Source organism: Sinohyriopsis cumingii, unplaced genomic scaffold, assembly GCF_028554795.1.
Source record: "Sinohyriopsis cumingii isolate HCF-2022 unplaced genomic scaffold, ASM2855479v2 utg001324l, whole genome shotgun sequence".
NCBI classification, from domain to species: domain Eukaryota; kingdom Metazoa; phylum Mollusca; class Bivalvia; order Unionida; family Unionidae; genus Sinohyriopsis; species Sinohyriopsis cumingii.
This window is the reverse complement of record NW_028315983.1, coordinates 540,575-568,118: the sequence shown is the minus strand read 5'-3', so window position 1 is coordinate 568,118 and position 27,544 is coordinate 540,575. Positions and strand designations below refer to the sequence as shown.

Sequence of the window (27,544 nt, the reverse complement as noted above, 5' to 3'; positions counted from 1 at the left end):
CATTGCAGTATTTTATTTTTGTCAATTGGTCAAATTTGATATTTGTTTTGCTTTAGTATTGGCGATGGAAACCTTGGGTGTGCAAAAATACCCAACAGCGTTTTATATGTCGGGCCATATTTTATTTTGATCATGTGTGCAAAAAGAAAAATGTGAGGGAATAAGTATGCATCTCTCTCTCTGTATTACTCTTCCCCTTCCACACACCAAAAAAATGTGGAAAAAGCATTTTAGCATTAATGATGCAATTTCCCTATTGCTGGTAATCTTAAATAGCATACATTGATACTTTTAATATTTACGAAACCAAAGTTATTATACTTCAGTTGCACACAGCATCGTAAATTTTATCCTATTTGTAACTCAATAAATTTTCAGGTAAGTGTCATAATATGTAGCTAAAAGTACATAATACATTTAAAATACTTCATGTAAAACAAATTAGGTACTTTTAGTTACATTTAATGATCCAGACCGGAAAGGTTACTGTGTTACAGATAGGATAAAATTCACAATGCTATGAGGAACAAAGGAAAAAGACAAAGCTGAGGTATAGATCTGGCCTCGTCTTATACTCAGCATCAATTTATATATGGATGAAGGATGGAACATTTGCCAAATTTGCTCATTCGACTTGCACTCTGCATTGACTTACAGGCCGGCAAATGTGGTAGTCAGGACAAAATGATACATAAAATTCTAGTAATCCAGGACAAAATGATACCTAAATTTTTTAGTAATGAGAACAAACTGATACCTAAAATTCTAGTAATCCAGGACAAAATGATACCCAAAATTCTAGTAATCAAGGATAAAATGATACCTAAAATTCTTGGTAATCAGGACAGATTGATACCTAAAATTCTAGTAATCCAGGACAAAATGATACCCAAAATTCTAGTAATCCAGGACAAAATGATATTTAAAATTCTGGTAATCCAGGACAGAATGATACCTAAAATTCTTTGTAATCCAGGACAAAATGATACCCAAAATTCTAGTAATCCAGGACAAAATGATATGTAAAATTCTGGTAATCCAGGACAGAATGATACCTAAAATTCTTTGTAATTCAGGACAAAATGATACCTAAAATTCTAGTAATCCAGGACAAAATGATACCTAAAATTCTGGTAATCCAAGACAAAATGATACCTAAAATTCTTTGTAATCCAGGACAAAATAATACCTAAAATTCTAGTAATCCAGGACAGAATACCTAAAATTCTAGTAATCCAAGACAAAATGATATGTACAATTTCAAATATCTTAATCTTAATTTTGTCAAATGATTAAAAGTACATTTTTGAAACTTTTGGTATGAATGTTATATTGTATCTGTAAAGTTTAATTTTTTCAATGGACACCAAATGATTACAACAAAAGCATGTATGAATGCATGTATTTTAAACTTTCATGCTTAAATGCACATCTCCACATGGTTTCAGGTTGGACTGCACACAAAAAACATTTACTGACTTAGTTTCATTTTGTTGAATTTTTTCTTTTTATGGTACTATTAGACTGTCTAATAGACTCCAGATTTGCTTTCAACATCATTATCATTTATCTGGACAAAATCATATTACCCAGTGGACCTTATGAACAGATAATTGTATCATATGCATTCTGATAAATAAATGAAGTAGACTATTACTAAAGGGAACAATTTGAGACCTGTGAAAACTTTATACCAAAGTATTCCTAATTTGCATTTTTAGCAGGTATATCTCCTTTTTTGTGTCTGCAAAGGGGACTCAAAACAATTTTTAAAATATTTGTAATTTGATTTTGATAGACGGAACCAATATATTTCACAAAATTCATCATTTGACTTGTGAGTCCTTTTTTTTCATTATTTTCATAGATGTCCAATTTTTTCTCTGCAGGTGCTAGAAGGAAGAGCTCAGTTCATCGAAATGGCAGGCAATTTAATCCCAGTCACAAAATCTGGTGACCAACTCTTCATCCCTTTCAAAGCTTTTCGTGAGAATCGTCTCCCTTGCACTGTTCGTATTCGTGACCAGGATCAAGAGTCGGCTGCCAGAGTGGCATTCATGAAGGAGCCAAAGGTGGCCCGAGGCGAAGTGCCACAGACACCATTATGCAATCTCAACATCACACTTCCAGGCTGGTCTAAAGTGAGTACCACCAAGGAGAGGGTCTCTGAACTGTCTTTACCAGATGTTCTACATGCTTACTTTAAATTGAGGGTAGATTAATTGTTCGCTTTATATGACTGAACACCATGATGATACAGATAAGGGCTGACACCTTGTAGACAAAAGGCTTTAATAATTTTACATGTGTATTTCACATTTATGGCAGATGATTAGGCAGAAAAAGGTCATGTCATTGGTAAACTTGAAATTATTTTCAGAATATGGTGTCCTTTATAGCCTCTAAGAAACAGACTGTGCATTTCTTAAGAATTTTTTCCCTTTGAGATCTTAATTAGCAAGAAAAAAAAGTTAAAGACTATTTCCAGTTCTTTTAATCATTTTTCCTGAAGCTTTTGAAAGGATAAGTTTAACTATACCTGGTGTTAAGGAGGAGCTTTCAAAAAAGAAATATCCAAACTTGCAAACGGGTATGGCTGTCTTTAACTATTAGGTTGGTGTAAAAAAACACAGATAATTAATTTTTAAAAAATAAAAGACTTAATCAAATTGACCCTGCACACTGTGTTCTTATTTAAAGTGGATCTTTTTTATAAATGACCATTCCATAAGATATTCATTGGCATGGCTCTGGAAAAAAAACAAAGTAAATTGTTGCAAAGTCCATAAATTTTGTTTTGAAATTTATGCTAAATTAGTCTTGTTGAACTTAATTATGTTTCAGTCCTCATCTATGGAGCTGGATGGTGATTCTGCTCTAGAGCTGAAGAAGAGACACTCACTTCTGAGGGAACATGGCATTGGTAGCAGATGAATATTTATACTCTATTTTTAGCGTATCATATGCTTATACAAAAATTTTGGTTGAGGTCATTTAATTTTCAGTATTTATGAGTGCATATTTTAAAGTTAGGTTGAGGTCATTTAATTTTCAGTGTTTATGAGTGCATATTTTAAAGTTAGGTTGAGGTCATTTAATTTTCAGTATTTATGAGTACATATTTTAAAGTTAGGTTGAGCTTTATTTTTAGCTTTACTGCTCAATGACGTGAAGAATTTTCGTTATGGCATTTTATCAATTAGCATCAGTTTATTAGCACTACTCCTAAATTACTGGGAGTATTGCCGTCCCTTGTCAAGATGGTCCTAAATTATAATGGTGTCCAGCTCACTTGAACACCTTGTTATTGATGCTACTTCTGAAACTGATGGCCATATCGATGTCGTATTTTCACTAATATAATGTCTAGTTAGTTCTAACTGGAAATGTTGCTGCACTGACATCTAATATGGCTACCATGGTGGCCATTTTTAAAATCTTGTTAATACTGGTCTTGAAGGGATGGTCATATTGAAAAGCTACATACTTTACTAGCATCATAAATCAGTGCATATTTAGAAATAGTTGTTTAATATTCCAGAAAATGTTTCTTCTGGATATTACATTTACCAAGAACAGGGTAGACATTGTTGATGGCATAAGCTTTCATCAGATAGGCATATCCAATGTACCATTTTTAACGTTGGCAAACTGATGTATTCAACTGTCGTATTTATAGGACTAAGAAAGATTATTTTTTTAAATGATGGTGACTGATTAGGTTGTTTATACATCACATTTTGTCTCCTGGAGGCAAAGTAAAGTTCCTTGTCTGTAGAGGTGAGATTGATCTCATTTTTATGATTTAATGGTAAAATGTAACTTAATGAGGGTATTTTTCTGGACATTTAGATAGTTGTTTCTGTTTTAAAAGCAAACATGGATTTTAATCATGGCTATTTTTATCTTACAAACTGTATGTATAGACAGGTTATAATATTTAAGTTGGTAAATTATGACAGAATTTTATTTTCATGATCTCACTTTGAGACAAATCACTTTTTAATTTCTCCATGACTAAAGTTTCCCTCTGTATGATATTGTGAATTTTTGTTTTGCCATTGTTAGCAAATCGCAAGACATAGATAACATTTCTCTGACTGTAAACACATCATCACTGTCATCAGTAAAATTCATATTGTGTGTTTAAGTTGAAAAGAATTACACACCACAAGACTGATTGCCTGTGAGACTGTATTCCCTGGTTACAATTCTTCATGTCTTCCAAGTTTTGGTACAGAGAACTACATACTAATTAAAATCTTGTAAATTTTAGGTTCCTATGAAAATCATACATAAATTTTACCTTTAATTATGTATACATCTAAATAATAATTGATAAAAAGTGTTGAATAATTACCAATAATACTCTTTCTTTTGCTATTCCAGTTCTGGAGGACACTGTGAGTTCTGCACAGATCAAGCTCACTGATGTGGCTGACATTCTACAAGGCGATTGGGTCATTTTGGCTCAACAACTTGACATCACATCCTCTGAAATTAATGACATCAAGTCCAACTACAGCACTGTCAGTGATCAGGCCCTTGCCATTCTGCAGCTGTGGGTGGAGAAAAATAGAGAACGGGCAACAGGTAGGGGCTTAATTTGCACAGAGAATTGATGGAGAAAATTTTACTTTATTTTTACTTGTTGAAAAGCTGAGATTGGAACACACAGGAAAGAAATATGTGTGTGTATGTGATTTGGATTTTTAATGTAGCTTTCACAATTGTTCAGTCATATTGCTATGATGTCTGCAGTGTGGCAGTTTATAGTGATGTCTAGCACTGGGTCATCATGCCTCAAACACCAGGCTGACCAGGCCTAACACAAAACTCTTAATGCTGAGCACCCAGCAAGGCAGCTGTTAGTACCATTTTTATAAGTCATTGTCATTGGTATATCTCGGCTGGGGTTTGAACTCATGACCTCTCACATCTGAGATGGATGCTCTAACCACTAGGCCACTGGAGCGGTCTGGAAAGAAATATATAGAGCAGTTGTATTAAAAATTCATGTTAGTGGAAGAAGCAAAGTTAGCATGTGATAGGCTATATATGGCATCCAGTGTAACTGGTGGAGGAAGAACCAACTTAAAAGCCCCAGTAAGAACCACCGACCCAAGAGTACATACTGGGAAGCTTTCTCACATACCCACATAGGCTTAACCCAAGACTCGAATGCATGTGGACAGAGATTAGATGGCAGTGATTGGTAAAGGTGGCTGTGTTCAACCACTTGGCCAACTGGGGCCCCTTTAAGGTCATCCTGCAAAATCAAACTCCATAATCATAAACTCTCCAAGCACAATATTTGAACTAGGACTTGAAACCTCCACAAAGATAATGATAGATTTTCTCAATGTTTATTAAATTTGGCATGTTTGTAAAGATACATTTGATCAGATAATACTGAAATTTGTGTGATTCTAATGTCTCTTGAAGTGATGCCTTAGAAGATAAGAATTTTTTTTTGTTTGAGCATGAGTTCAGATTTTAAGCTTTGACAGTTTATATTTTTGTGAACAGATCTGCAGGTACATTATGAAATGGCCAATATTTGCAGATACACTATGAAATGGCCAATATTTGCAGGTACATTATGAAATGGCCAATATTTGCAGATAAACTATGAAATGGCCAATATTTGCAGATACGCTATGAAATGGCCAATATTTGCAAATACAGTATGAAATGGCCAATATTTGCAGATACACTATGAAATGGCCAATATTTGCAGATACGCTATGAAATGGCCATTATTTGCAGGTACATTATGAAATGGTCATCATTTGCAGATACACTATGAAACGGCCATTATTTGCAGATGCACTATGAAATTGCCATTATTTTTGCAGATACACTATGAAATGGCCATTATTTGCAGATACACTATGAAATGGCCATTATTTGCAGATACGCTATGAAATGGCCAATATTTGCAGATACACTATGAAATGGCCATTATTTGCAGATACGCTATGAAATGGCCAATATTTGCAGATACACTATGAAATGGCCATTATATGCAGATTTGTATGCATTGTACACTGGCAAGTAAGAGTAGTATGTTTATTTCCTCTGCTAAGTACAAACGTAAGAAATGAGAACAAAGTAACACAGTTAGTTTTACAATGCAAAATCTCCATTTGATGTATAGTGTTTGTGTTTATATCTGTTTCAGGAAATGCCTTGGAAAGAGCACTCAGGCAAATCAATCGTGAAGATGTGGTCAAGAAATGTATGTACAACATTGAAAGAGTTGAGGATGAGGTTGAAAAAGCTGCAGCCAAAGTAGCTATGGACCAATCAGGTTGGTTTGCATTCATGTTGAAAATGCTTACATATTATTTGCCATACATGTAATTCAAATATAATCTGCAGGGGTGGGGTTGGGTGGGAGGGGGTAGAATATAATGTCCATTTTTCCTTTCAAAGCGTAAGGATGGGGGGAAAAACAATTGAGATGAGTGATGACTTAAGTAGTTTATCAGTTCTGAGCCATGATATCCTTTCTGGATATTTAATGTGATCTAAGTTTTCTCAAACTTGTGAATTTAACTTAAGCCACTATACAAAAAAAGGGACGTTCTGGGGGTAATAATTGTTACAGCACACTCATAATATGTGAATGATTGTTATTAACTGATATTTATGACTGTATTGTTTTCTTCCTTGTATATGCTTGTGGCACAGGAAGGTGGGATATCTTTTAAAATGGGGGGGGGTAATTTAATTTCAGTTACATTTTATCACAAAGACTGCAATAAATTTCCATGTGATGCAATACATTACTGAATAGGTATGATCTTAAAAACAAGTTTGATTTGACATCTTGTACGGCTGTTTCCACAGGTTTTTTTAATTATAAATTTGAACAATAAATAATTATAAATTTGAATAATAAATAATGAAAGAGTTTTGCCTAATATCAAATTGAATCACATATCTATATTGTAGGCTTTGACACATTCACTGAAGAAGTTGGCATCTCGAGAGATTCTTCTTTAAAGAAGGGAATATCATTGGATGTCCAGTTTGATGAACAAGACATGGTCAAAGTAAGTTGTAGCTGAAGTGTCGGACAAATTTACCTACTCCATTCAGTATATTGAGACCCAGCTAATTCATTTAACTGAATACAGTGATTTTGAACACCTGTTTATCACAATCAGAACATCCTCTCCCTTTCTTGACATGCTTGAACAAGACCTTGGATGTTAATAATGTCCATTTAGCACTGCCCTCAGGCTTTTGCTTGTTTTTACATCGTACACCCACCTATCCCTCAATTACTCTTAGTCAGCAAGGAACATATCTATCAGCATAAGCGATGGCACAATATAGCCAGGGAAGCAAATTTTAGTGTTATCATGTACATGGGGGGCTGGCATGCAAGCAATTCAGTTAAATTAAAATTTAAATGATCCTACACAATCATTTGTTTAATTGATTTTAAGATTCTTCTGTATTACATAACAAAAAGTTTAATAGTTAATAATTTATGACAGCTTTATTGTAAGTAAAATTGACATGCATTAGTTGCAAATTCTGCACCACTAAGTCATCGTTACCTTCCTATTAGTATGTGTGCTAAACAAATTAACTAAAGCTTCAGTGCTAGAATACACTCATAACGTGCCTGAACTGAGTACATCAATGTGGTTGCACTACACATTTCCTAAAGACAGATATTTTAAATGCCACTTTTTTGTCTATATAGAACATGATAGCTATGAAATATTTCAGTCAAGTAATTCATACTGTTATACACTGTTGGCATACTGCAGTTACACTATCCCAGAACACTGCATCAGGATCAAGAAATTTTATTTAAAAAAATACAGAGAACAATCAGAATCATTTATATTTTATTAGAACTTGCAAGCTAGTTTGAATGTATCACTGGAAAGTTTTAACTGGAGAAATTCAAAGAACAATCAGCCTGTAAGATGTCGACAAGAAATGTGACTCATATACAACCAGGTATTGGTGGGATACAAAGTTGTTAAGTTTGTATTCACTAGTGGGAAGCTTCATTCCTTTTCTTTCCTCCATGTTACAATAATGTCAAGTACATAATAATTGTTTTTCCACTTATGAACTTTTCCAGATTTCAGTTTTTGTACATGTAGATTTATAATTGGTTATTAATGTTTCATTCTAAAGATTGTCTACAAATGTCACCATGCCATGCAGCAAAAAAGTAAACTTTGATCAGAATTAATAAGTATTTGGGCATTCTTTTCTAAACTAATATTGATGCAGAAATCTTCAAGCATAATCAGAATGACAAATAACTATCACAGCAGAACATCTATCTGAATCTCCTCTCCTTTGTTGAATTGTGACAAATTTTGATATAAGATCAACGAGGGAGGTTAATGAATTAGTGCTGTGGGTCTCATTTATTATAACAGAATGGTCAAATTGCATTTTTCAAAGTAGTGAGGTGCAAGACTATTGCCCATTTTAAACACCTGATCTTATTTTGAGTTTGCTTTCCTTATTAATAGATCTTGGGTGATATGACTGACACAAGGAATGAAAGACAATGAGTCAGTAAAATCAAGAATTTGATGCTAGCTGTTTGGATTAGTTCACAAGTTCTTTCTATTTCTGATTTTTCTTTTACGAGAATCAAATAATGTAATATCTTGTAGGTATACAGTAAAAACTGCAGGAAGGCTTCTGCTGCACATTTTATGCTATCTCTTTGAACATGACATTAACATGTCAACAACAAAGGAAACAGTGTTAATGGCTTCTGTTCACAAGGTTATTAGTTTCCACATAAGCATCTATCCTCAGAAAGTACCTGTGAACCTCATTTATCTAGGGTAACTGGGACCATTTCTGAAAGAAAACATGATAATGCAGAGTAATACAGTTTAAATTAAAGCAAAGATTCAAAATTTTGATAATGCTCTCTCTCTTTCTCTCTATCTCTCTCACACACACACACACACACACACCTGAGACTAGCATAGATTTATTTAGTGCCCCTCGCCAACAGATTCATTATTAAGTGCATGAATGCATCTTTTCTTCACAACAAATAGTACTTCAATGAACATAACTTTTTTTTATGCCTGAACAGTACTTGGTTAGTTAGCTTTTAGGAATAATTTTTGTGTTTGTAATGTTCATGCTGCAACCACCAGAATTAAGTTTTATTGACCCGTCTTTAATCCAGTGATTGAATGTTGGAAGAAATCATGACAACCTATGCCGGGAGTAACTATTGGAACTTGTTTCACTTTAGTCACATAGCAATGAGATTTTTTGTTTTAAAAATTTGGTTTTTGTCATCTTTATCATTCTTTTCACTGCAGGAAGTGTGATGTAACTAACTTTCATATAATAATAATGTATCATGTGCATAATGCAACAGAAATAAGGAAATGAATGCAACTGTACATTCCATTAATGTGATATTGTGAGAAAAAATGTTAAGATTCATTCTACAAAATGTATTGCTAGTATTATATTAATAGTATCTGAAATTTGTTTATTGCATAATTGACATTAGAAGTAGGAAGTGTTTATAATTAACTGAATTATAACGTTTTTTTCAGTATCAGAAAGTAAACAAATTGCTCCTAAAAGAGATAATGATGTAGATAAATCAGTACCTATCTCTCTCTCTCTCTCTGAACTTATCTTAGTGCATGTTTGCAGGAGTCATAAACAGTAAACCATGCCCATTTTATAGAGACAACATCCACTCAGCAGTGGTCATCTGGAGTGACTCTGCCAGAAAGCATTGTATGCACAGCTGTCACAGCAACTCGTATCAGAATGTGCAGAGAGGTTCTTTAAAAATCCTCTCCACTGTCATGACACACCCACTGTGATGTGTGGCGTTATGATAAAGTGTGAGAGCTGTACTGTATGCATGATTAATGTTCTATAGATGACTTTTGAAAATATCATAGATTTTTAAAGTAAATGACAATTTTGGAATGTTTATTTAATTTCACACATATATAAATAAAGTTTGAATCAAATCAGTCTTAATTTGTATAGAATAGTAACTTTCATAGAATAATTATGTGTCAAATACATTAAATTTAAATAAGTCATTGAGTTTTAGGATGGAATTCCACAGGCATGTACAGAATGAGCTTTTTGCATACTATTAATTGACATCTGTCAGGATTGACAGTTCAAAGGTCAAATCCATATAAGCCTTCATTATTAGATGTATAAAACTTTTCACCTGTAATTGAAGGCTTGTTGTTTCTATACCTCTTATTTTTATCTCCAATTTAAAGAAACTTGGCAATTTTTAGAATTCTGCAGATTGATTCCATTCATTTTAACAAATTTCAAAACGTCTGCAACCTTTTTGAAAAAAATATAATTACTATGAAGTCCCTGAGATATTTGGGAAGTAGGAACTCGTTATGGCTACATACTTTACCTTTCTTTAGGTCAGCTTGTTTTGTTGGTTGTTTCTGGCAACATTATCTGATGACAACCAGTATTATTAGTAGAAGTAAGATGTCAGGGACTTAACTTATTCTTGGTCAATATTATACTGATATACTTAAAATGACTCTTTCTTTAAGAGCATTATTATACATGGAAATTTTAATTGGGGAAAGAAAGAAAAATATAAGAATTTCATTACATTTGCAAATTTACTTCTAGTTGAGCATCAGAAACTGTAAATCTTGAATAATTAATTGATAGATTTTTGTTTTGAATATCTTACATATTTTTACTAATAAGTCAAGTCCAATTGCAAACTGCACAGACCCAGATCAGCCATCATATAATGTGTTGCAACTCTCAGTATGTGCACTTAGGAGTAAACAGTGGTACCAACAAATTAGACCTGGATCTGCCAATGCATTATGTGATGGCAGATCAGGTTTATGTTGTTTTGCAGTTAGATTCTGCTCATAATTGAATTTAGACGGTATATGGAACACTCATTTTTTAAATTTGTAGCCACCTGTGATACATGTATTTGAAAATGTTGAACCATTTGCTTATGAGTGCTTAATAGCATGTATCCATTTTCTCCATAAATGATGATAACAATGTACATATATCCCTGCATAATCCTATCATTCTGTCCATTTCACATTTACCCACACACTGCATATGTGCAATCTTTTCCAGTTGTTGTCATTTCGTATTTCATTTACTTCTGCAGTTGATTTTTTGGAGATAAAATCTTCATCATCAGAAGATGGCATTAGGCAGCAGTTATAAAAGTTCAGATTGCAAAACTGCAAATGACATAAATTATCATTGAAAATTATTATTTTTATGATTTTTTTTATAATGATCAGAAATGGTCTGTCTTAGTAAGGCATTACTGGAATAGTTTAATTAAAAAGAATAATCTTTTATAAAATCAACCTTGCTAGGCTAGGGTTGAGCCTAATGAGCAGATTATCTCTTCCCCACCCCCATATATCAACCACTTTATTTCCTCGTTGTAGACTTAACTCTAATTTCTTGCATGCATTTGCTCATAGTCTCAGCGAGAACTCCAGGTGAGAATTTGTATTTTATCCTGTAGATTGCCCTCTTCATTTGTATATATTGTAGTTGCTTGTGTATACCATGCAACAGACTGCAGAAAGCACTTGCTCAGATTTGAGGAGTCATGATAACTCTGTCAATAGGGCCTCACTTAGATTCGAGGAGTCATGATAGCTCAGTCGGTAGGGCCTTACTCAGATTTGAGGAGTCATGATAACTCAGTTGAGCCTCACTCAGATTTGAGGAGTCATGATAACTCAGTAGAGCCTCACTCAGATTTGAGGAGTCATGATAACTCCGTATGGCCTCACTTAGATTTGAGGAGTCATGATAGCTCAGTCGGTAGGGCCTTACTCAGATTTGAGGAGTCATGATAACTCAGTTGAGCCTCACACAGATTTGAGGAGTCGTGATAACTCGGTTGGTAGGGCCTCACTCAGATTTGAGGAGTCATGATAACTCAGTAGATCCTCACTTAGATTTGAGGAGTCATGATAGCTCAGTCGGTACGGTCTCACTCAGATTTGAGAGTCCTGATAACTCAGTAGTAGAGCCTCACTCAGATTTGAGGAGTCATGATAACTCTGTTGGTAGGGCCTCGCTCAGATTTAAAGAGTCATTATAACTCAGTCAGTAGGGCCTCACTCAGATTTCGGAAGTCATGGTAGCTCATTTGTTTGAGCCTCAGACCCATAATCTGAGAGCTGTGGGTTTTGTCTGCCCAGGCCAGCCAGTTTCAATTGCCTCCATATCTCTTGTGAGAGGCAACTTAGCTTGCATTTCCTTGACATGCTATTGCCAAACACACTGAAAGTACAGTGAAAAAAATGAGCACCAATCAAACTCACCCAAATCTGCCATCATTGATTGCACCAGTGCATGAGGGTTTACACTATTGGTCCTGTTTATGATTTGAAATAAGCAGCATAGACTCTGATTTACCAGTGCAATATATGGTAGCACATCTGGGTATGCACTTTTTCTAGTGCAGTGCACATTATAATGTATAAATACAACTCATTTGATTGGCCTTTTTAGCTTTCATTTAATAAAAGCAGATGAAATGTGTAACTTTTATAAATGACAAGACATAATACTCAATGTTTAAAATGTAGGTCTCAACAAATTTTCATTGCCTTTCTCCTTTGGAGTATGTAGGTATATTTTCCACAAATCTTAATAATGTAGATGTTTTAAGATAGGCATGTGAGAATTTGGGAAAGTAAAGTATTTTAGATCCATTTAGAAAAGTTTCTGTTCCACTTTGAGTCATGTACTTAAGGGTTTGAATTTGTGGAGGTGATTTCTAAAAATACAGCCCCATCTCTAAACCTAGAAAGTGTATGCCTTTAGAACATTTGCCTTGGATGTGGGAGGTTGCAGATTCAAATCCCATCCAAGTCATACCAAAGACTTAGAACAATGCTAATAACAGTTGCCTCGCAAGGTGCTCAACATTAAGAAGTTAGTGTTAGGACTGGTCGGCCTGGTGTCAGGATAATGTGACTGGGTAGGACATGATGCCCCAGTGCTAGACACCACTATAAACTGCCACACAGCAGACATTGTAGCGGTATGACTGAAAAATTGTTAAAGCTACCTTATAAATCCAAATCACAGACACATATGATATGTTATTTGTTATCATTGTATCAGTTATGATAAATTAGATGCTCTGAACCTCCACTTAACTTGGGTACTTTGAATTGGGCTGTTATTGATAAATTAATTTGGGCAAGCAAGAATAAGAATTTAAAAAAAAAAAAAAATCTGTTACACCCATATTCCTGTCATCATTTTCAATCGGTGCCAATGTTACTGAAGTAATTTTCAACAGTGTAGAACTGCATTCAACAATGGCTATTGATACTTTGTATTGAATTGACTGTGAGAAGTATGGATACTTTTTTGGGGTTAAAAAAAAAAACATTTTCTTAACCATGTAACTGTAGATTTATTCGGGGAGTAAATGTTCTTTTCTAATAAGTGCTTGTAGTCATTACTGTATATACTCACTTATAAGACTAGTGCTTCTGTGCAGTTTGTTAGGAGTAATCAGTAAAACATACAACATAGACCCTGATCTGTATGCACGTTATAATAAAGCAGATCAGGATCTTTGTTGTTTGCAATTCGACTCAACTTATAAGCGAGTATACACAGTGTGTCCTATGCTAACTTTGGCTTATTTTAAGATTTTCTTATGCAATAGATATTTTTATGGAATTTGTTTTTAATTGAAACTGTAGATGCTATTGTATATGTTTTATTTAGCATATAAATACTTTCATCAGTTCATTGATCATCAGTTTGTGGCAGAGCAAATTGTACAATTCTTTAATCATTTCTGTGCTTTTCTAGGACTTTTTCTTTGTTACCATCACATATATAAGCATTTTTCTCAAGAACGATATTTAAGTTCAACATCTTTGCATTTTTATGCTCTAAATGTACATAAATACAGACAACAATTTAAATTTTTTAAAAGAGTTATTATAACAATATAGTTTTACTCTATTTAGGTCCATGATCATCAGTTGACATGGATCAGATATTTTTGTTTGTCAAAGCTGCATTGGTGAAAGCTTGATATAGCAATCACATGTTTTGATGTCCTTGTGTATGTCTGTCCATACATCTATCTCTAGATTAACTTTAGATTTAAAATTCTTATTTTCCATACTATTTTATTCCACCCATTTCAGATTTGATATATAGCTTGAGGTCATCGGCAGCATTTTATTTTCGCATTATTTCACCTCATATCTACAACGATTGGGGAACATTATTTACAAGTGTCAGATTTGTCTTCCATTATCATCATGTATAGAATAAAAATCACATATACACAATAACTTTTTTCAAGATAGTTTAGCATTGTTTGCAATGCTAGCACATAATTGGATGCCAAGTGATAGATAAAACACATATTACATTTAGATTTTCATTTTAAAGGTTGCATTTTAAAGGTTGCCTTGTTGGGTTCAGTTTTAAAGGAGTTATTGCCCCTTTTCCATCAATAATACACCTCCACTACAGAAGATCTTCTTTATCACCTGCATACTTCCTAAACCATTCAGTATATTGGGATGCAGGTTGGTGTGCATATTGTCTCATAGACCTAGATGTGGCTTTTGTGCATTTTATTTTGTCAGCTCCATTTTTGATAGTATATTGGCATTTAACAATAAACTTCAATCTTCAAATGGGATGTTCCTGGTAACTGGCACAGTTCTCATCATTATCATCCTCAATCCCTTAACCCAAGAGGTCATCAAGTGCCACAGTTGACTTTACAACCAATTCTCTCCATCTTTTCCTGTCCTCTACTGCCCTTGGGGAATCTCCAAATCCCATGCCTGTCCACTCCTTAATGTTGTTATTCCACCTCTTTTTCTGTCTGCCTCTTCACACTGGGCCTTGCAAGATGATCTTGAGACAGGATCATACCATGACCGTGCACTTTTTTACAGTGGTCAGTAGGTCTTCATAGAGTCCGATGGCTCATTGGATCTTGTAGTGGACTTTTTCATTGGTTACATGGTCAGTGTATGAGATGCCTAAGATCTTGCTGTAGCATCTCATTTTGAAGGTTTGAATCCTTTGTAGATCCAATTTGAGCGTCCATGTTTCACAAGCATACAGAAAGATAGATATGACAATTGAGCACATCAGCCTTATTTTGGAACCAAGAGCAATGTTGGTATCTTTCCATATTGGTCTCATCCTTGTTATTGCTGCTGTTGTCTGGGCAATCCTGCAAAGTAGTTCTGGTTTTTAGAAACCATTCAACATATTCTAATGCATTTTGGTATCAACATTTTCTCATAGACCTGCATGTACTTTAGATGGGTCTTGTTTACATGAGTAATGGCCATCTAATTGCTTTTCCTGCTGACCTCACCAGAGTCTGTTGAATTTGGCATGAGATATTAGATTGAGACTCAAGTTAACTTGAATTCACCACACTCCATGGCATCACTTGAGTTATGGCCCCTGATTACTTGACTAAGCTTTCTTTGATTTAAACCAAATTTGGTTTGCATGTTTATGGTGATGAGACATTATCTTTTAGATGAGTAATGAACCCTGCTTGCCCATCCTCCTAACTTTACTTTCCTCAGCATATCTACCATCTATACTATAAGCTGAGTCCAACTGCAAACAACATAGATCCTGATCTGCCATACCATAATATGCCTGCAGATCATGGTCTTTGTTCTTTTTTATACTGATTACTCATAACAAACTGTCCAGACCCAGATGTACCGGTTCCTTGTGCAACAGCAAATCTGGGTCTGTGCAGTTTGTGGTTGGACTTAGTCATGCACCTATTAATACTTATTATTATTTTTGTTATTATTATTATTATTATTATTATTATTACATTATTTCACAGTGATACTGCAATAAAAAAAAATGTCAAGTCTCCCTAATTGTCTTTCACTTCCCACTGTTTTCTGTTGAGGGAGAAGTGCTTTCATCCTGTTGGCTTAGGATGGTCACTGATGACAGCTCACAAGGGTTACATCATACTGACAACTCAGCAGAAGAAATTTGCATCAGATTAATGCATAGATAACATATGTAACAATGACATTTTTTTTATCTAAATGGTAATGTCAGAGTTGAAATGTGAGACATTGGGATAAACTTATACTTTAAGTTAGATAAGAATTATTTTATGAAATTTCATTGGATAAATATAGTATTAGGTTAAACAGGTTGTGTAAAGTTGAACAAGTTGTGCTGACAAATTCAGACGATTTTTCTTAGTATGATCTTAATATAAAGATTTGACTGTATTTTATGTATGTTTATCTTTTTTTTTCGTTGGTAGGATTCTGAATCGGCAGCAGAGGAAGAGTCCAGTGAAGGTGAACAGCAGCGGCAGCATCTGAACAGACCAGCTCCCCAGGCACAAGCAGAAGAAGGTGATTATTTGATTCAATAGTTTATTTCTTTGTCAGTTACTGAAAGAATTCAGGATGTTTTTAAGTGAGAAAACCATGTTACACTACATGGTATCACCTGATTGTTATGTGAGACGTTTGTTTTTAATTGATGCAGAGCATTACTCAGTCAATTCATTTTCCAAAATGTATGGACTTGTTTATCCCACACTTAGTTCTTGTGTTTTTTTCCCCAGCTCTTCAGGTCATAGACCAGGACAGCTTATAAGATGGTCTGTTTTCCATCATCTGTCATCCGTCCATTTGTGAACACAAGATTGTTGTCACAACTGCTGCTGAACTACCTGGACAATTACCATGAAAAGTTACACACACACGCACACACACAACCAGTCTAGTTGGTTCTAAATGAAAATGATGCAAACTGACCCTCAGTATGGCCACCATAGAGTTTTTCACCGGACTTCATATAATATTTGGTTGGCTCTAAATGAAAATGGTGCCATTCATATGTACAGTATGACTGCCATGATGGCTGTTACAACGGTCATGTTATCACTACTTCCTTTGAATGGATGGCCATGTTAACATGTGGTTTTCACCAAAAGACTTCTGATGATACCTATATGGTTCAACATGAAAATTTTGCTAAGCTGACATCCATTTGAAAATTTTATTACTGAAGAATATTGGAGTAGCTTTCAAAACTTAGGTGATAAAAGGAAGAAATGGTATTGTCCTTAATTTCAGGAAATTAGTTTTGGCCATTAGAGTGTCAGTCCCATTGAGGAACTCTTTGTTTTACATGGCACTGCATCTATGCCACTATCATTGACATTTTGGTTTGCAGAATGGCTATCAGAATGCTTGTTTGCCAAAATTTCCACTGTGTGATCTGATTTTTCATCTGAGTAAGTTTGATTAAGTCTGGTGGTCAGGTTAGTCTTTGTTGATTCTCTAGCCAGTACATTAACAGTAAACATGACATAGGAATTTAAAATTACATGTTGTTACAGAGGTTTTAAATGTGAAGAAAAAAAAACACCATTTTAATGTTCGCAACATATTCAACAAAGAGGAAAGTAACAAGGCAACCAAGAGAGTCACACATTTTTTCTAAAAAGATATTGGTGTATACCTTGTATTTGTAATAAGCACCATTTCTCATATTAGGCATATCATGATTAGTCCAGTGTGAGAGTGACAGGATAGTTTGCAATTGAATGATTTTGCTTTTGAATGGTCATAATTTTATTGTCTACAGCCTGTCTTTTTATTGATGGCTAAAGTGTCTGTCAGTGCTTATTATATGATCATTTAGTCCCAGAGATTTTGCAGTGCCATTTTTAATTTATTAGAAAGGTTGCTGAAAATTTTATTTTTTTTGATTAAAGGGAACAAATATGATGAAAATGTAAATTTTTAAAGCGATTATTGTTTTTCTAGTTTTTTTAGTTCTACTGGTCATAGATTAGAAGAGCTTATGGGATGGCTTGTTGTCTAGTGACTATCATCCATCCATCCATTAGTGCAAGTTTGTTATCGCTACTCCTCCTAAACAATTTAGTGGATGGCCATGTAATTTTACGCATGCACAATGATCCCAGGGTCTGGTTGGTTCTAGATGAAAATAGTGCTGCTCAGACATTCAGTATTGCCACCACATTGTATTTGATAAGAAAAGTCTTTTATCTTCAAACTCAGTAATAAGAGGAACAATTTCCCATATTTTTTTTACATAATGACCATAATTTTCAGGATAGATATTCTACTAAGATATCACAAGAAAATGTACACCAAACCACAATTTTGGTGATTGTGGATTGGGGGATACCACATTTATGTAAAAATATAAATTTGTCCAAAAGTTAAAATATCCCAACATTTCCAAAGCAGCAATCTTTAAAAATCAAATCTAATGACAAGCAATGCAAGTGAACTGTGGGGTAGTTTGGATGGTAAGAGCATCAGACTTGTATTCTAAGGGTTAAAGGTGTAATACCTGCCCAAGCCAGCATGAATCATACATCATTGTGTCCTTGGAAAGGGCATTTAGCCTCCATTTTCTAGACATGATTCAGCCAATAATGTGTTAAAACTGCTATCAAAACCAGCAAAAACAAATAAAGCAAATCTAGATCTATCATCTTATATTATGCCAGTAGGTCTGTGTCTGTCTTTACTGGTCAAATCATCCATGAAACCAACCAACCAAGTACACTCAGATCTCTTAGCTCATTATGCAACAGAAGGCCTTGTATCACAAAACTTTCCTGAGCACAAAAACCACATTCAGAATCAAAACTCTAAAAAAAAATTGGCTTATGTGCAGAGATACAATCAATTAGATAATCTCTGAAATGTAGTGATTTATCATCTCTTGGAGGAAACCCATCAAAGATTAGTATTTGTAAATATAGAACAAGACTTCAGATAGCTTTCTTAGTTTCTTGATTGCTGGGTAGATCAGGGTCTAAGATGTTTTCTGTTAGGGGCACAGACATTGCAGTGAAATCTCTGTAAAGGACACTCAAGGTACCAATCTGTTTTGTTGTTTTAACACATGTCCTTTTTGGAACATCAAAATCATAATAAACATTAGAAAAAGTATCCATAGATGTTCTTTGGAGCAATGTACCTTATATGGAGGGTCCCTTTTATGGAGGTGCTCCCTGAGAGAGATCTCATTTCATTAATTGAACCTGTTCTACTTGTTATAGTTTTGTTTTATGAGAGTTGTTAAATAGCTTAAGATTTTATTACGTTTTTGCATTGCTTTAGAGCTTGTAACCCTTTGGTGTTTGAGTTACAGATTATGCCTGTTTTGTTGTTATTGATGGAAAGCATAACTTTTCTGGCTTTCAAAGTTCTTTGCTTAATGCTGTCAAATAATTTTGTATGAAAAGCAAGTGCTTGCTTAATTATGTATTGTTTGGAGTTACTTGTACTTTCTTTCCAGGTTGAGAAATTAACAATTACGTAACAGCTTATCAAGTACATAAATTTTACCATGTTATATTGGGCATGGCTTCAAAACTACACCTTATATACTCATCTTCAAACTGCACAGACCAAGATCTGCCATGGCATAATGTGTTGACAGACCTGGGTCTATGCAGTTTGTTAGGTGTTGAACAAAACCTATTGGGCTAAATGCTTTTAACTTTATCTTTGATGGAAACACTAATCTTGATGAAAACACTAATCTTAAAGAAGCACATGTAATTTTTGCACAACAATTCAGGACTGTTACATTTATTTAAGCAGGTGGGTAAACCATATAACAACAATATATAAATATGCGTCAAATGGTCAGGGATGATATAGGTTTTTTTTTTCAGTAGAAGTATGAACGATTGAGATATTTAGGTAAATTCTGTATCTTTTGCAAAAGAAACAGCTGTCTGAAGCAGAACTTGAAAATGGTTGATAGCTGTATACAAAGGTCATGAAACCTGGAACAGCCCCAATTAAACTTTAAATGTCAAATTCTGTTGTTGTTATATGATTGACAACAAACAAACAAAGCTTGCAAAAATCATGATTATACAGAATTTTTTAAAATTTTAAATAAGTCAAAGTTGTGTTTACATAAAACAGGAAGCATTCATTTTGTAATTATTGTATTCTCAACAAATCAGTTCAAGTTTTCCTCAGTATTACAGATCTAGAAATCAAGTTTTATCCTTTTTCAACTGTACTGATTACAAAGAAGGGCTTATGGTATGGCCTATTGTCCATCAGCCTTCAATCCATCCATTAGCACAAATTTGTTATCACTACTTTTAAGCTACTCTGGGGGTTGCCATCAAGCTTTTTACGGACATTCATCACATGGTGTAGTTGTCCAAAATGAAAATGCTTCTCCATGAACATCAGCAGTGGCCATTTTGATGTCTAGTTGGTCGTATGTGAAAATGGCGCAGACACGACATCTTGTATGACCAGCACATCAGCCATCATCAGAATCTTGATATCACCAGTCCTCCTGAATCAACATTATATTCACCAGAAGGCTTCTTATGATGTTTTGTTGGTCCTAAATGAAAATGGTGGCACTCGAACATCAAATATGGCTAATGCAGTGGCCATCTTGAAAAACTAGTTATTGATACTCCTCTTGAATGGATGGTGTGTGTTTGATCTAAGGAAGAACAATATCAATTTTGAGGCCAAAAGATAAAATTAACTTTACTGTTATGGAAAAAGAAAATGTTTCTGCATAGTAGTTTCAGTTTTCATTAATGTACCATACTCAAAGTTTGTGTACGACTTACATGTTTACTTACAAATAAGCCTATTTGGTATTTTTTTGGCTAAAGGTGGGGGTCACTGGGATTGAAAGAAGAAAATGATTTTTTAGTAGTAACTTTAATTCCTGACCTTGTACCTTGATAAAAGTTTGTGGAGGGTTTGCACATAAGGTATGGAAGAGGTCTATTGATTTCGAGGTCGTAGGTCTTAGTGGTCATCGAGACTAAAAAAAGCAAATGTGTTGTACAGAACAACTTATGTTCTAAAGCAAGTTTTTTGACAAACTTTGTGGTTTCCATGCACATATGGTTTTAAAGAAATCTTTAGATTTTTGGTAATGTAAATCTAATAGGAAAAAAGTTTCAGCACATTAAGTTTAGTTCAAGATTACACATTTTAAGTAAAGATCGAGGTCGACCCCTTGATCAGTGAAATGTACTAGGGTTATGCCTAGACTATTGAACATGGGGTTAATGTATGTTTTGTCAACAGTATGCTTATTTCTTATGATGTCATCATTTAGAAAGGACAATTCATGGACATTGTCATTATGGTATGAGTTTGTGGTAGCTGGTTTTTCTGGAAAATACATTTTTTTAAAGTTATCTTAGAATTCTGTAGTTATGTAATTTAGTCACAGTTGCTTGTGGTGGCTGTATGAAATTACACGAGATCTAGAATTGTAAATAAAAAGTAGCTATATAAGTATCATGAGCCTTTATTGTAGAGTGACATTAACGAATGAAGAGAAGTTTCTACATATTGTATATATACTGTTCATTACAACATGAATCCTTTTATAAGTCAGGTTTGGTCATGGATACCATTTCATTCTGCAGCTGTAGAATTAATGTACTTGCATATAAGTCTGGTCCAATTGCAAAGTGCACAGAAAATTAATAGAATAACAGACTATCATATACACTCACTTAAGAGTCCAACTGCAAACTGCACTGACCCAGATCTGCTGTCACATAATGCGCTGGCAGATCTGGGTCTGTGCAGTTTGTTAGGATTAATCGGCAGAATAAACAACAAATACTGATCTGCTAGTGCATTATGTGGCAGCAGATCAGAGTCTTATGTTGTTTTGCAATTGGACTCAACAAGCAAACTGTTACATACGGTATAATGTACTTCAAAATAAAGTGTTATCCTCCATGAATAATGTTATGGAAGGAGTGCTGTATTATGTATAGTTTGTTTATCAATACATATTGATGCTTTATTAGCAGGAAATAATACTGTTACCCCAGAAAAAGATCACTCAAGATTGCTGCTGTTGCCTGTGGAGAAAGTGTATCAGGGGGTCAAGTGGTACTAAAGTACTTGCCTTTACCAATCACAGGCATTTCACCTCCAACCTCGAGTCTCAGGCTTGACCATTGTGGGAATGTGAGAAAGCTTGCCAGTAGCTTCCCATGGGTCACTAGTTCCATGGATTCTTCCTCCTCCAGTTATAGTGGCTGTCATATAATGTGCTGAAAAATGGCATTAAACCTACAAAAAAACAACAGAAAATATGTCCTAGTGTGAACAACTTTAAGAGAAGCTATGAAATGTGTTACATAATTTACAAAAGACTTTAAGGAATTTGACAACGTTTATAAAGCATACCTTGAAGGAAAAGTGGAATTTATCTTTTATCTTTTTGTTGGATTAGGATTGACTTAAAAATTTTCATTATAATTACCTAACAAACAAAATTGTTTACATGATTAAAACATTTTCTCTTGATTTAATATTAAATCAGGGGACAGCATTTCATTATCCGAGGAAATGGTTAGCATTGTTGATGCAAAACGACCAGTGGCCTCTACATTTGATACATCCACTGATCCTGAAGCTCAGGCTAAACGTCTTGAGGCCTATTTAGATTTAATAGCACAATTGGATAGTTATGAAGAGGATCGTGACAAACTACATCGTGAACAAATAGTGGAAGGTACTTCATATGTACTAACACTGGAATGGTCTTGCAAATTCTTTTCCATTTTGTATATGTTGAATGTGGTCACTTTTTAGTATACAGTATTATATATTCTTGGCACCTAGAGTTGTTTAAATTTAAGCCCTCTAAAACTTGAAACTTTATTGGGATGTCCAGTCAAGTCAGATTTTAAATTTCACGTGATTGGACAGTTTACTACAGTGGTTCCCAACCTTTCTTCGCCATGACCTTAAAAAAGTTTTTCTGAGCCTCACGACCCCGTTTCCACATTTTGATAAGTTTTGCCTCTCTAAAAAAACAAAAATCAATACCCTCCAGAACATCCTTGCAGCCTTGATTAGGATTGCAACCTGGGTGTTGGGAACCTCTGGTTTACTGGGATGTGCAGTCCAGTCGGACCAGATTTTAACATAATTGGGAACTTTGGGTTATGTTGCATGTGATTTTACTCTAACAATGGAATTAAACATGACAGTTCACTAAAGATATTGTTCTTCTAAACTGTATTTATGTATATTAAATTCATAAAATATCATTAATTTTGAAAATAATCATAATAGTCATATGCATCTTGATATATATATTTTTCTTGAGAGATCACCTGTATTATTCTTTTTCCCAGCAGTGGCAGCTTGACACTGATTTGGCAGTACCGAATGAAAGAGTAAAATATTGATAATTGATAAGACAACCAGAAAGCACTCCCAATTTAAATCTATACCATACTTTCAATTTATGGCAGGGCTTAAAAATGCATGCATTTTTTTTTTTTGATCTGTTAAATGTTGTGTGCTTTAAATCTGGCAACTGTTGCATGCATTATACTGTCATTAATCAATAGCAGTGAAATTTTTTATTATCATTTATTTGTATTAACTTGTTCTCATAAAATTCACATACAAGACAGCTGAGTAGGTTTGATAGAAATATTCCTGGAGACAATCTTTGAAGAGTAGACTGATTTTTCTAGGGGAAAGCTCAGAAAATGTTGCATGAATCTTTTCCTTTTTTTTTGAAAGTTACTGGTACAAAATATCAGTAAAACAATTTTCTATGTTAACTAGATAGTATTTGGTCACTAAACCAACATGTCACATAAAAGATCGGTTAAAATGTATATGAAATGAATGTCTCTAATAGCAGTAGTACATTATCTGCTATTGTATTATTTCTGTATCTTTGTCTGGTGCTTATCCTCGTGGCCAAGGAGATTATTCCCTCATCCAATTACTAGTTGGAGGTTGGAATACAAATCCACCATTAACCCAATCTGATACTTCAGTCAACTTCCAATTTTAACCACCCATAATTGGTTTCACAACAAGACTCAAGGGATCAGCAGCATTGGTCCCTGGCTTGAGTATCAGGCCCAGATACCATTAAATCAGTGAAGAAATACCCCTTTCCAGAAGGTTGACACCTCCCCTCCAAAATGTTTTAAGCACAGAAACCAACAGAACCTTCAGACCCAGTTTAAAACTCCTTTCTACCCAGACAAGGTGGCTGAACGAACCAGTTGAGTAAGTATTTGGTCTCCTCTTTCTAACACAAAGAGGGAGGCAGTTGTTCTTAGGTAGTTGTGCCCACTTTTGCTAAATACACCTCCTAATGTTCCAGTGAGAGCCAGATTTAGCCTTTTTTTCCAGGGGTTTGATCAGATCTCTCAGATTATGATGATCCATTCCAAAAATAGTAGGATTAATCGGGGCTGAGAAATTCAACAGATCCTATGATTTGTCTCCAATGTCATTTTTTGAGATCAGCAACTATTTCCTGGGTGGGTGTGGGGTGAACTGATCCAATTATTTGATGATAAAGTTCATCAGTGAACTAGTTATGTTCTGTTCACTCTTCCTTGTCAAAAAAGACCAAAATACCACAGATGTATGATTAACCAATTAACATGCGTGGACGTAAAGCTTGAGCCAGTCCACCTAATGCTTACTTTGTTTGAGACAAATAATTGTGTCTGCAAAAATATTGAAGTGAAATCATCTGAGGAAATTGAGTATTCTGTCAAAAACTGAGGAAATAAAAGTTAAAGATATTGATGAGGATGTAAAGAATAAGTTCTCATTCAAATGGCTAGAAGTTGATGACTGCTAAAAATGAATCTGTGACAGCTAATCTCAGTACACATTTGTAAAATGTGATTTAGCTTGACAGGCATTATGTAATTTTTGTGCTAAGTAAATTAATTACAGCCAGCGAGGTTCAATAGTGCTTTAAGTTCATGTCAGATCAACCAAACTTGTGATACTTTTAAATCAGGAATACTCCAACTACAGCGTTGACAAGCTGTTGAAACTGTTCAGAGATGAACTTGAAACACTTTGGCAATATTGTACCAGTACTTCCAAAAATGTTACAACTCCACAGCTAGTTCCTACAATAGAATTCACAGTGGGGAAAATGAGATTGAATTACTGTTAATTACCTCTTGTAAATATTTTTGGCTATGTACTACTAGTTTAAAAATGAAAGTTAAGTCTCAAATTTTTCATCCTGTATATTATTAATATAACCTATTGTATTCTTTGCAATGGATTTTATAATTTTAAAAAAATTAAAAACAAATTGACATATTAAATGTTATTGGATATTATTCTAAGACTGTACATGTGCCTATGTAGGAAAATTGCCATTCATTTCATGTACCAAGTATACTCACTTATAAGTCTGGTCAAACTGCAGACAACATAGATCCTAATCTGCCATAGCATAATGTGCTGACAGATTAGAGTTTGTATTGTTTGTTCTGCTGATTACTCCTAACAAACTGCACAGCCTTGCAGTTGGACTTGTCCTCTAATCTAGTATATACAGTAGACTCTTGCTAAATAGCTTTACATCTGTATTTCACAGACAAAAATGAACATTGGATATCGCAAATTCTAATTTACATGTCACATGTTTATCTTTCACAGAAGGTCAGTTTAACATAATACACACTATTTAAATTAGTTGCATAAATATTATGTGAATGATATTGTTTCCATTGCTCCTGCACCATATATGGACATGTCTTGTATTTTCATAATTTCTTTTATTTGCGTATTTCAAGTAATTGAAAATAATAGAATGCATTTAACATGATCAGTTATGTTCACAAAATAACTTGTACCGGTATATACGGCATGCAGTCAAAATAATTGCTAACATATAACTTACATCATTCAAGTTTATTTCGGTATTTGGCAACAAATCTTGTATTACACCACTAAATTTAGCAAACTCTGAGACTTGCAAACCTATTACAGTGTGGAGGCAGGTCTGGATCCAGTTTTATCTGATACTTGCAAACCTATTACAATGTGGAGGCAGGTCTGGATCCAGTTTTATCTGATACTTGCAAACCTATTACAATGTGGAGGCAGGTCTGGATCCAGTTTTATCTGATACTTGCAAACCTATTACAATGTGGAGGCAGGTCTGGATCCAGTTTTATCTGATACTTGCAAACCTATTACAATGTGGAGGCAGGTCTGGATCCAGTTTTATCTGATATTTGCAAACCTATTACAATGTGGAGGCAGGTCTGGATCCAGTTTTATCTGATACTTGCAAACCTATTACAATGTGGAGGCAGGTCTGGATCCAGTTTTATCTGATACTTGCAAACCTATTACAGTGTGGAGGCAGGTCTGGATCCAGTTTTGTCTTACAGACAAGGAAAAAACATAGGCTGCTTAGCATGAAGAATCGCTATCAAAATTGGTAAATGAAGGCTCAGTGTATTGCTGGTATTGTCATCGAAAACAGTTGTTATTACAAAGATGTTAGGAATCATCATAAAATTTGCTGATTTGAATAAGGAATCATATTAAAAAAATTTCCAGCAGCAGATGGAGATGTATTTTCAGATTGTCCAGAGTGCCTAATTGTTTGGACGTCAGCAATCTTTAATTTTTTAAAACAATTTTGTAATAATTCCTCAATAAATAACACTATACAGTATATAATGAGGCATCAGTCAGTGAAAATGTTGGTAAGTGCACACATGCACTTCTATGAGAACCAAATTAAGCGCTCAACTTGGCTAATCTAACTTTGACGGCTGTTTAGAACTTACTGGCCCTTGGACATGATGACACAGGCTAATTAACAAATTATCTTAGCTGAGTACAGTTCATAAATGATACTAAATCACAGTAATATTGGGATGTGGGTCAGTCTAATTTTTTCCCCTTGGCTAATCAATATATTGTTCTTAAGAATTTGCAGTGATACATTCAAAAATAGCTTACAAGTTAAATAAAATATGTATATTTGTCTGATCTCTTTCCTTTTGGCTGATTTTTCTTTTTCTTGATTTGACAGTAGTGTTCCTGGCAGTGCAACCGCTATGTGCCGATCATGTGTTTTAGTACAAAAGATTTGGAGCTATAAATAGTCATAGTCATGTTGACAGGAAGTGTATTGTGAGAGTGAAAATCAATGATGGATTAGCTTATGTAGTTTATGTGTTATTCTAGCTGCAAATCCTTAGTTCATTTGTGTTTGCCTACAATGTATATACATGCGGCTACTGTGAGGAAGGCAGATCAGAATTGGCTAGCACATGAATTTGTGAGTACTACTTGTCATCTTGTTATATTTTAAAGTCACTCATCAGTTTATTAACTTTTATGACTTCTTAAATCAAATATCCATTAATATTAAAATCCATTACATGTATTTGAATATTTGTGTAGGACAAAGGAGATTATAATTCTCTGGTATCAACAAAACTTGCCAGCACCTCAACACCACACCCCAGCTCTTAGTATTCACTTTGTTTCCTTGTTTTATATCATTTATATTGCAATCAATATTTATGGACCCAGCTGCTCTGGAATTGCCAAGGGAGATGTGTATGGATATTTTTTTCAAATAATTTGTCTCCGAATGTTTCATAATTATCTATATAATGTTCAGGTAAGTG

The 27,544-nt window shown here is 34.4% G+C and overlaps 1 protein-coding gene across 1 annotated transcript in view; it reads left to right on the top strand.

Moving 5' to 3' along the window:
- LOC149772644 (uncharacterized) overlaps nt 1–27,544 on the top strand; it is a 225,156-nt gene that overhangs the window by 66,887 nt on the left and 130,725 nt on the right. The window contains exons 12-19 of the mRNA XM_089947533.1: nt 1,890–2,141; nt 2,845–2,923; nt 4,390–4,593; nt 6,185–6,313; nt 6,961–7,061; nt 11,496–11,513; nt 16,343–16,436; nt 22,423–22,614. Of these exons, the coding sequence (XP_089803659.1) occupies nt 1,890–2,141; nt 2,845–2,923; nt 4,390–4,593; nt 6,185–6,313; nt 6,961–7,061; nt 11,496–11,513; nt 16,343–16,436; nt 22,423–22,614 (1,069 nt within the window). The remainder of the gene's footprint in view (nt 1–1,889; nt 2,142–2,844; nt 2,924–4,389; nt 4,594–6,184; nt 6,314–6,960; nt 7,062–11,495; nt 11,514–16,342; nt 16,437–22,422; nt 22,615–27,544) is intronic.